The sequence below is a fragment of the Cavia porcellus genome, unplaced genomic scaffold (genome assembly GCF_034190915.1).
Source record: "Cavia porcellus strain 051 isolate PalLab524CR breed Dunkin Hartley unplaced genomic scaffold, mCavPor4.1 scaffold_32, whole genome shotgun sequence".
Taxonomy (NCBI): Eukaryota; Metazoa; Chordata; class Mammalia; order Rodentia; family Caviidae; genus Cavia; species Cavia porcellus.
In genome coordinates, this window is record NW_026947515.1 from 25,734,219 (window position 1) to 25,745,674 (window position 11,456).

Here is an 11,456-nt window from a genome sequence, read left to right on the forward strand (position 1 = left end):
GGCTTTACTTCTTTCTGGGGAGGAGGGTAGGAGGGAGAGAGGGAGAAAAGGAGAGGGAGATGGTGATGGGGAGAGAGACACAAAGAGAGAGACAGAGAGAGAGAGCGAGCGAGAGAGAGAGAGAGAGAGAGAGAGAGAGAGCAAAGGTGGGGGTCATTGAAGACTGGGCTTCTTTGTGGAGGCTCTACCCTTTTTGTGAGGCTGCTGGCTAATTCTCTCCTTACCCCACTCCACTCCACTCTTTCAGGAAAGGCTGCTGGTGACAGATCGGGTGACAGTGATTCCTCTGGAAAGGACCACTGACCATTCTGCTTCCATACGTGTCAGCATCAGTCTCATGGCCCTTGCCACTTGGGAAGGAGCCCTTGAAGCTATAAAGCACCTGGCCCACTTTTGTCCACCACTGCTCTGTTCTGTTCATGCACACAGCACCTCTCCCTCAACTGATGAGCGCTTCAAGACAAATCTGTCCCCATGGGAGAGCCAGGGATGGGATGGGGAATGTACCTTTAAGGAAATATCTGCTTCCTGCCAGGCCTACGGCACATGAGGAAGTGTTCAGAAGGCCCCAGCAGTTGGCATGTTTAAAGGGTATGTGTAGATGGATTGTATTCAGAAGGAGCGCTGATGGCTGGATTGTCTCTTGGTGAGCTGGCTCTCTGGCATTTGGAGACGGTGTGTCTTAGGGGAAAGGAGATCCTCCTCTGAACAGGGTGGTACTGGACCTCATCGTCTGAGCCCTGAATAGGAAGGACATTGTCCCTAGAGACAGCTAGGCTTGGCTTCCCACAGTGCCCTGCCAGACTCAATTTCCTTATCTATAAAGTGAAGATAACCATATACCCCTTTTAAAATTGTTGTGAATTGTAAATAAGGAGATGATATAAAGGTAGAGAGTGGGGCCCAGGTTGTGTACTCAGCAAATGTTAAATGTCCTCCTGTCACCCTGCCGCCCTGCCTTGGAGCCAACTGAGTATGGACTGAAACCTCCAAAAACTGTAAGAAATAAACCTTTCCTTTCCCAACTTTGGTCATCAGGTATTTTGTCTCAGCGACCAGTAAAAGTAACTAAGACACCTCCCCACCCTCCCCACACCCAACTTACCCCTGTACCTCCTCCCAGGGTGTTTGGGGGACATGCTATGATATGAGCTGCTGTGCTGGCTGGGGTGCTTAGTGAGGAGAAGGGTCAAACCCTACGTCTGTGTGGCTGCGGTAGCGACAAGAGAGCCTACACTGTGGAAGGAGTCCTTAGGATCCAGATAAAGTTCTGTGCACCTCTGAGGATGGCGACCCTTTCTAACCAGCGCTGAGACAGGTGGGAAATGAGCTCAGGGCAGGGTGCAGGACAGATGGTATTAAAGTCGGCCTGGAGGGCTTAGATTTGGGGAAGTGGGAGGTGAAGGGAAATTGAGTAGAAATAATATCTGGGGATGTATCTGTTGGTGCCAGCGAGGGAAGACCATAGTAGTTGTGCAGCCCTGCTTGGTTGAAGGACGTGAGGAGGAAAAAGAAATCTAAGAAAGTGTAAGTGCTCTTGTAACTCCGAAAAGCTTGAATTGCAGGCTGGGAAGTTTGAACTTTATGCAAAGAGACGAGGCGCTACTGAAAATCTATAAGCAAGACCAGAGTTTGCTGTGCCTTAGGCAGGTCAGTCTGGTGCACAGAACAGGGTTGGGTGGCAGGAGGTGATCACTAGAATGGAGGCAGAATTCCCACAGGGGCAACAAGAAAAGATGGGGTGGGAGGAGCATTTGGTTAACTCTTCACAAATTTTTTTGGTCTGCTTTTCATTATGAAAAATTTAAACACTTAGGACAGAAGGATTTGAAGGCATCCTAAGGAAAATTTAATGAATCCTTTTGTGTCTCTTCTTTGGCTTCCTCAGTGATAAATTGGGCCGACTTGGTTTAATCTCTAGTCCATTCATGTTTCACTTCCACAGTATTTTGTGGCAAGTCCAAGACACAAAATCATTTCATGGCTTCTGTAGTGCGCAGGAGGGGCAGTGTTTCTGGGGCCACACTGATGGGCTGTGCCACCTCGGTGTGGTTTGCCATGTGCTGGTCACATAACAACAACATTGGGGGCTGGGGATTTAGCTCAGCGGCATAAGCACCTGCCTTGCAAGCAGGCGGTCGTGAGTTCGATCCCTGGTACCGATAAAAATGAAAAAGACAAAAACAACAACATCATCACCACTACCACCACCAACGCCTTCAGCATAGGTCTGTTCCAGAGATGGCATAGGCCATCCTCATATTAAAGTAAATTACTTGTTGTTTATTTGAAATTCGAATTTAACCAAGGATCCTATGTGTATTTTGTTTTGATTTGGTTACATCTCACCATCCTCCCACCCTAGTCTTCTCATGGAAGCCAGAGGGAGCAAAACCCTTGTCCCAGGGCAGTGGCTCTCGAGGGTGGCCGTGGGACAGTATCCACAAAGCTGCGTCCAAAAGAGAAAACCCCAGACGCAGCTAGAGTGACACTGCACCCTGGGTTTGACATCTTCTGGGTGATTCTGATGGACGATGTGGTTTGAGGACCACTGACCCAGAGAATGATGTGCCACTCCCCCATCTGCTCCTCACTCTCGCCTCGCTCACCAGATACGGAGCAACACCAGGGACCCCACCAAGAGCTCTCCTCTGGGCGTCTGCGCCCTCTCCAAGACCGCCCGCCCGCCCAGGCTCTCCGGCTGCGCTCAGACGGCTCCGCGCTCCGCCTCAGGCATCTGCTCCGCCCGCTCCGGTCCGTTCCCGACCCGGCGGAAGGCTGTGAACCAGAGAATTAATTCTTCCGGCAGGCTTTTCCAGGAGCGGCGGGGCGGGGCCTGGCGGCAGAACGGCCACGTGCGTCAGGGGGAAGCCGGAAGTGGCTGCGGGAGTGGAGCCGTGGGAGCGAGCCGAGCGGGGGCTGATGGGAGTGGAGTGGGGGCTGCAGAGGGCACCCCGGTGAGTCGGCTTTTCTCTCCTTCAGCGCCCGCGGTTGGGCCCGAGGCCCGGGGTCCGGGCCGGCAGGACAGGAGTGTGGGACTTAAGGGCAGCACCTGGAGCTGGGCGAGGGGTGGCCCTGGGGAGACGAGGGAAGGGGGCTGGAGGGAGGGGAGGCTGGAGGCTTTGGCAGGTGGCAGCGGAGGGGGAAACCCCCTTCCAGCCTCTCCCCTCCAGGGAGACGGCCCGCGATGAGGTGCGGCCTTCTACAGTCCTCAGCCGTGATCCTCCTCATTCATTGCTTCCTGGTGGGTGTGTGGGGATCCCGGTTCCCTGAGAGCAGAGGTGGCTACTACAGCTAGCAGCCCAGTGGCTCCTCCTACTGGCTCTGAAATTTGACCGGGAACCTGTGTAACCTTCAGCAGCTTGGGTGAGGCCTGAGACTGTGCCTGTCCAACCTGTGCTGCTTCTCCGACCACACTTGGAGCAGCAAGGTATCAAGAGAACTTTCCCGCCGTCGCAGCCACCCAAACCTCAGTCTTCCTTGGCTTCCTCTGGTGTGAGCGGAAACTGTGCATGCAGGTTCACCAAGGCCTGGGCAGCCCAGGCGTTGTTTCTACTTCTTGCAACTTCGCTGATGTTTGCAGCTGACTCTTAGAAGCAGAGCCACAGGTGTGAAAAAGGGAGGAAAATATAGAGAGGAGACTGCAGGAATGCCTCCCAGGCCTCTGTAGCAGAATGTGCCTGCACCTGGGGGTGGTGCTGGCTTCTTTGAAGTTGGTGAGGGCTGAAGGAGCTTCTTGCCTGCTAACTCCTCAGGGCTGATGGTGTGAATATCCAGTTAATGAGGATGTCTGAGCCCCACAGTGTGAATGACTTTGGAGGTAACAGTGCTGGCACACCACACCCCTTTGGGGCTACTGTTCTTTACTGGCTGTACCAGTCCCCTACAGGGCAGGATGACTTATTGTCTAGGCTCTTAGTCTTGTAGACATCATTTCAGTTTCAGAAAAGTTGCCTTCCATGCTTTCTTGTGCATTAGAATCCCCCACGGAATTAGGTAAGATGCAGATGTAGTCTTCAGAGTCAGAGTCTGGCTTGGGACCTGAGATCTGTGTTCCTAGGTGGCCCTCAAAAGGGACCAGGTTTGGCCCCTGCACCACCACTCTTTGAGGAGTGAGGCTTTCCGACAGCAAATAGGAGACAATTTTCCAAGGGATGCTGGGTTGACAGTGGTCCTGACAAATTCAGGATGACAGGAATGTGGCCTTATCCCCCTCCTCACTTCTCAGGATGTTCAGGTGTAAGTGGGGATGGTTTAGAGGAGCATTTTCCTGTTGTGTTAACCACCAGGAGCACACATGAGTTCCCTCCTGCGTGATCACTAGCTCACAAAATCCACTTTGACTTTGGTTAGTTGTCAAACGAGTTGTTTGTTTTGTTCTGTAGCTGTTAAAAGGGGCCAGGGGAACTAAAGATATTTTGTATTGTGATCCGTCTTGAATGATAAATCATAGGAGGATAGCTCTGTGTCTTAGTAAATGTTGGAATTTCATCCACAAGCAGCTAGAAATAAACAATTGGAGTATCTTGAACCAGGTATCTTGGTTAAAAAAACACAAACCACTCTTCTAGAGTGTTTTAAAAAGATGACAATTGTAAATAGAACAGCTCCCTAAAAATTATCTTTTTCATTAATTAGTGTAGTCTCCATCCTGAGTTCTGTTGGACTATGGGGACCACGGTCTGAACAAATCATCTTTGTCTCAGAGATTTCCTAACAGCAGAGCCGGGTCTCACCTGGGTTTATCTTGGTTTGTCTGAGATCATATCCTTTCCTAGGTTGGAAGCTGGCCATGTTGCTGAACCCTTGGGTGTAAGGGCCCCTGTCACCCACTGCCACAGTTTCCAGGATCGACAGGGACAGCACATTGACTCTTGGTCTGTAGTCTCAGGGTAGCTGGCTCCTTAGTACTAAGGCTGGGCAAGACTGAACCCCCTGTGGTTGTGTCCAGCTCTGTGGGTGATAAGAAGCCAGTGGGAGCTGAATGAAGCCTTCGAGGCAAGCCCCTGAGCACTAGGGACCAGAGCACAGAGCTGTTCAACCCGTGAGCTCCTTTGCCCTATAACTTTGCACGGGGAAAGGTCTGGCTCCTTGTCATTTCAGAACGAGAACTTAAGCGCAAGAGGTTTTGGGCCCCATAAGAGGGAAGAGTGCTTGCCTTCCTTCTCTTGGTGGGCAGTGGTGTGACTCCAGCTTCAGCAGCAGCGTGCTGGGTTACCCTAGGGAAATGCTGCTTCTGCGTCTGTTTCCTTGTCTTTGCCAACTGTCCTGTCCAGGTAAGCTGGCCTTTCCCAATTCAGCAAGTATTTTTCAGAAACCACAAAACCCTATTTCAGAGGGTTGTGCAAAGGTATCACCCTTGTTCTCTAGCACCTAAGGTCGTGAAGACCAAGGAGGCCCACTCAGAGCCACTGCCCAGGAAGGGGATCAGGAACGACTTTGTCACGAAGTGGGCAGCAAGTGAGCTGCAGGGGATGGTCTGAGCTCTAATGGTGGCTGTGTGGGAGGAAAGTGCTCCAGGAAGGAACCGTGTGAACAGAGGCCTGGAGAAAGGACAGGCTGGAGATTCTTCAAGATGCCATAAAGAATTTGGTTGCGCTGGATGACTGTGCAGAGTGTAACAGGCATGGGCTTGACGAGGCTATGGGGGAATGGAAGGTCATTGGGTGGCATTTCCCCTGTAACAGTTCAGGGATTGAGAGCTCTGATTAAGAATTAGATGGAGAAGTTTAAAGGGAACCTGAGCTCGTTACTTGTCTCTGGAGGAGAGAACAAACCATGGGCAGGGACAGGTGAAATCTTCAGGATGAGCCTGAGATGAGCCCCTGGATGTGTCAGATCTTGGAACCCTTCCTCCTGGCCACACTATCTGCAGTCTTTGTACCTCTTCTCTGGAACTAGCTCTCAATGTTGCAGCATCTTGTGAGGCTCCCTGCAGGTCGCATATTGCTTTTTAGAGTTAGATACTTCTCAGTGCTGGGATGGAAAAGCTTAACCTGTGTGCTGGGCTGTTGAGGGCCCTTGGGTTGGTATGGCAGAAGGGTGCATGCCACCACTCCAGATAGAGACAACTTAAATGGGAGTAGGACACAGAAGAACAAGTGTCACCAAAAGGGACCTGTGGTGGCTGACCCTCTGCTCCTCTGCACACAGCTATATCCATCATGCTGCAAGGCCACAGCACTGTGTTCCAGGCCTTGCGGGGGACCTTCTTCACCTGGGGGATGACGGCAGCTGGGGCAGCCCTCGTGTTCGTATTCTCTAGTGGACAGGTGAGTTGCCTTGCTTTGGTTCTGCTGGTTAGTAGGCTCTTTTATGACCCTGCCTGCATGTGCAGGAGGTGGGTGGTTAAGTTTCCCTCTGTCTTCTTATTTTGTGCCCAGCTCTCTCCCCAGCCAGGAGAACAGGTACAGACACCATGCATTATCTTCTTCCTGCCTCTGACAGCCTAGTTTGAAGGGATTGGGGGTGAGGAACCCAACCTAACGTGTAGCTTCCATCTGATTTCTTTTGGGTCTGGAGTAGGGGACACTATGAAGATTGAATTTCAGATACAGCTGTCCTCCCCTGTGGCCTTGGCTTAGCTGGGATGATTAAAGAGACCTTGGGGGAAGCAAAGGATCTGCTGCTTTTCTCTTTTATCCCAGTCCTAGGACTCTGTATTCCTTTCCCTCGGATAACAGGCCACCTGCCCATGTCTCTGCAGAACCCACATTTCTTAATGCCATGCCCATCATCACCTTTGGGTTGAATATAGGTGGCTGCCTTCCCATGCTCCTCCAGACGCAACACCTCCCACCCCATGCCCCTGCGTCCTCCATGTATCCTATAGGTTCAGACCCTCTCTGCATCCTTGCTCACTCTTAGGCCCCTACAGACTAGCCCCAAACCTTTTATACACCCCTCAGCTCTCTCTTCTGCCCCAGACCCCTAAGTCCGTATACCTCTTCTATATACCCAACCCAGCCTCCCTGCACAGTATACACCTGCACAGCCCACACCCATGTCCCTTGCTTAAAGACTTTCCTCAAGCCTGGCCTCCCCCAACCCCAGACTCAGAGCCTCCCACGATGTCTTGACAGAATGCACGTGAGGTGTCTTAAGATCTACTTAAACTTACTGTGAGACTGATCTAGAAACAGGCACATTAGGAAGTTGGCAGGTCAGGCCCTCTTGTGTTAGGGACCAGTCCAGCCGGTATTGATTTCAGCAATAAGATCTTGCTTCCTACACGGCCTCCCAACCTCCTGGGGGAGGCTTGGAGCCAAGCCATCAGAGACGTGGAACACAAATCGCACAAGCTGGAATCACTGGGTCCAAGACACTTACAGATGGCAATTTCATAGAAATAGAAAGTGGAGTGGTAGGTGACAGGGCTTGGTGGGGAGGAATGATGCAGAGTTCTTGATAGAAAAGAACTGTGAACATAGATGGTGTATTTCTCTTAGTGTAATGCCCTCAAGGCTCAGCCGTGGTGTCCCACGTGCCAGTTTCTTTTTTTTTTTTTTTTTTTTCTGGTACTAGGGATCAAACTCACAACCTCATGCTTGCCAGGCAGATGCTTCTGCCGCTGAGCTAAATCCCCAGCTCCTCTTTTTTTTTTTTTTTTTTTTAAAGGCCGAGGAATATTCCTTTGTACGTGCATACCATGTTTTGTGTATCCACTCATCTATGGATGGACACAAACCTCTTGTTACTAGGATAGAAGACTTGTATAGAAAAGTGCACATTTTATAAGCACACAGCTGATCACTTTTCATAAATAACATGAAACTGTGCCCAGATCAAGTACCAGCCTCCTACAGCCCCTTCATGTCTCCTTCCAGACTGCCCCCTCTCCCCACCACCTCCACTCCACAGGTATGTCTCACAGCATGCGTGGTTTTTCCTAGTTTGGTGTTTTATTTAAATGGACTAATCTTTATACAGTAGGCGCTGGTCCGTGTGTGCATGAGTTCATTCTGTTTGTTTCCCAGTTTGCTTTATGTCCTGGCCTGTTGTATATATATAGTTATAAGTGCACACAGTGTATGCAAACGTTTTCTCATTGTCCTGTGATCCTCTGTTGTATGAATGTAGCCTAACTGCTGTATCTGTTCTTCATCTGGGGAATTTGACAGTTTTTGGTTTTGGTGTCTCACATGCCGTGCTGCTGTGAACATTTTTGCAAATGTGTGTGGCGAGTGTGAGTGTGCGTTTTGTTACTTATTACTCAGGAGTAGCAGGAGGTGCAGTCACTTGTCTCCGGTGCCATCTAAAAGTTTTCTAGCACGGTCATGCTGGTTTGTACCCTGATCTATGAGAGGGGTTGTTGTTTGCCTGTATCTCCCTGACCTTTGGTAATTTCCATTTCTTAGAGCAGCTACTTACTAAAGTTCATGGTGGTAATTTGCAGGGGGAGCTGAGTAAGAAATCTCCTGTGGGGCCTTTGCACCCCTGCCGCTACAGGATGGGATACTTCTGACCAGTTCTGGGAGGGATGGGACATTTAAAAATTTCTTTTCCCTTGGTTCATGGCCTGTTTTGTAAACTCAGGAGGTCCCAGCTAAGGAGTGGACTTGTGGCTCTCTTGGGACTCAGTGGACCAGTTGCTCTCTTGGCCTGGGGCACATCGTGCTGCTGTCCCCCCAAAACTGAAGCACTTTCTTTTCGTTTTCAGAGGCGGATCTTGGATGGACGCCTTGGTTTTGCCGCAGGGGTAAGTTGCATTTAGAAGTGTCAGTGGAGATACATTTATTTTGAAGTGTAATCTAGATACAACTCTGGATTCTCCAAGTGCTTGTGGTTTCCCATATTCACTTCCCAGCTTATCGAATGCCCTGCTTCTCCTTAGATGGTGAAAGAGGAAGCTTGTGGGTAGCTGCCTCAGGACCTAGCAAGGGCCTGGGGGATACACAGCATGAATTAAATATTCCTCCCTCCCCCTTGTTTCTTTCTTTCTTTCTTTTCTTTTTTGGTTCCAGGGATTGAACTGTGGACTGCGCTCTTGCAAGGGCATTTATGCCACTGAGCTAAATCCCCGACCTTCCTCTTGTTTCTTACTAAAGGACTTTTTATTATAAACATTTTCAAACATGTAAAAAAACTGGAAACCCATATACATCTCAGGTACCCACCCCCCAGCTTAAATCGGGATTCACATTTTGCTGATCTCATTTCATTTGTCTTATTCCAGGCTTCTGGAAAATTGGAGTATTTTGTACCATTGAATTCAATATGTAATTTTGCCTGTAACTTCAGTGTACATCTTTAACCGAATGACTTAAAAAAAAATGAGAATCACCAATACTGTTACTACATTTACTAAAATTAACAGTAATTTCTTATTAAAAACCAATACTTAGTCTATGTTCAAATTTCCTTTTTTTTCCCAAAAGAGTCTTTTAAGATTGTTTTGGTAGAATTGGGATCCAAACAAAATTTTCATGCTGAATTTATTGCCTTTTAAGTCTTTTATTCTTCAGTGGTCCCATTTTTTTCAAGATAGTAATTTGTTGGTAAAACTGGGTTGGTCATTTGTTTCCAGGATATTTGGAGTTTGGCCTACTGCTTGCTTGTGTCATATAACTATCCTGAGTCCCCTCTGTCTCCTGTAAACTTGGAGTCAGACCTGGGCTTGATTAATTCAGATATCATTATAAATCTGTCACAGTAATGCTGTGTATTCCTGTCATTTTGGTGATATTGAAAGACACATACATGGTTTTCCCTTTTAGTTGATAGAAGTTTGGTTCCTTTGTGCTGTCTTATAGGCCTATGACTGGAAAATCTTTTTGAAGGGGGGACCTTGCTGAGGTCATCCACATGGGCAGCTATCAGACGAGGGCCTATCTTGGAGAACACAGAGGCTTTGCAGCCTGGCCCATCTGTGCTGATGGCTAGAGTTAATCAGTGTCTAGGTCCTAGCTTCTGGGTTGTTTTACTTTCTCACAGCTGGAATGCAGTATCTGACACCAACTGAAAAGAAGAGAAGTTTATTTTGGCTTGCGTTTTGGAAGTTTCAGGCTTTGCCTGGGTGGCAGCGTGGTGGAAGGGCCTGGGTGGAGGAAGGCTTCTCTCCTCAAGTCCAGCAGGAAGCAGCGCATCAAGGGAGGAATTAGCAAGGGTGAAGTACCCTTCTGGACTGCGTCTGCAGTGACCTGAGACTTCCAGCCAGGCCTTACCTCCTACCAGCAAGTCAGCTACTATGGCCTTTCAGACACTTGAGACACTTTCCAGACACTTGAGGTTTTAGATGGAAGCCATCACACCTGTGTTTTCTTGCTAGTGCTGCTGTATCTAAGGATGCCCCAGAAGTGGTCCTCTTTTCCTCCCTTTCCTTGGACAGATTCCTTCTCTCCCAAAAGAGACAGGCTGTCTCTTGTTACCTTGTCTCTAGCTAGCAGCACCTCCAAGCTTGAATGGAGGGCTCGTTGGTACTTTGGTGTTGGTGTGGGGAAATAAGGGGAAGAACCCTAATTACTAAGCACTGGATGTAGATCCTTTAGCAATGTAGCTACTATCCTGATTTTTAAAGATGACTCTAATCAGATTGTCAGTGGTGAGATCCTTAAAGTAATTTTCCATGAGTGACTACTTTGGGATCTGGAGCTGGTAACTTAAAAGTTGAAAGGACAGAATGACAATATTAGAACACTTCATTTTCCTCTTTCTCCCCCCTTTCATTTTCACAAACATATTTTGTTTTCTTATGTTTATAAAGAGAAAAGAACCCAAAGAAAAATAGTTAACATGACTTATTCTAATAATGTCTACTTAATAATTATTAACAAGTGTGTGAAAGAATTAAAAAGTAAGAAAGGCCCACCCATTAACATAAGCATTTCTAACAGTATTTAACTTTTTACTCTTTTTTTTTTTTTTTTTGGTACTCGGGATGAAACTTATGACCTCATGCTTGCCACACAGACATTTATGCCACTGAGCTAACTCTCCAGCCGAGTAGTTTAACTTTTTAATGTTTAATAATTATATGAAGTATTATTAGTGGTTGCTATGTCTTCTGTATTAGTTATAATTGTAATAATAAGGCATTCCAGGAAATCATTTTTTAAGCATAGAGCCTTATACTACAGGAAACTTTCAAAAATTAAATTGCAGTATGTATAGATATTCATATGGCAAAGAAATATGATGATGCAATAAATTATACATTTTACAGTATAAAATACAAATTTCTTTAGGCTAGGATTCTGAAATTAAAATACAAGTCAAGAACAAAACAAGAATGAAATAAATTACTGGCTTCAATGAAAAATTTGCTTCTGATGGATCTTTTTGTGTGTATATTTAGGTGGAATATAACATGGACATGAGCCTGCATAAGACAAAGACACACTGCATAGTTTATATACTGTATTTTTAACTGGACAATTATGGCAACAAAATGTATATGCTACTTAGATCCTGTATTTAAAAGTTGCTAAAATAGTTTGTTTCTGTTTTTTGTTTGTTTT

The 11,456-nt window shown here is 47.6% G+C and overlaps 1 protein-coding gene across 50 annotated transcripts in view; it reads left to right on the forward strand.

Annotated features, from left to right (window-relative positions):
- Nucleotides 1–2,509: 2,509 nt before the first annotated feature.
- LOC106026489 (zinc transporter ZIP11-like) overlaps nucleotides 2,510–11,456 on the forward strand; it is a 115,487-nt gene continuing 106,540 nt past the window's right edge. For 14 of the 50 annotated variants that reach the window (XR_010045055.1, XR_010045053.1, XR_010045061.1 and 11 more), the window contains exons 1-3: nucleotides 2,519–2,957; nucleotides 6,154–6,272; nucleotides 8,660–8,698. Coding sequence is in view for 7 of the 50 variants with exons in the window: in XM_063241815.1 (XP_063097885.1) it covers nucleotides 3,781–3,820; nucleotides 6,154–6,272; nucleotides 8,660–8,698; nucleotides 9,999–10,100 (300 nt within the window). In the remaining 43 variants the exon portion in view is untranslated. The other 36 variants (XR_010045054.1, XR_010045067.1, XR_010045068.1 and 33 more) reach the window with 24 other exon arrangements.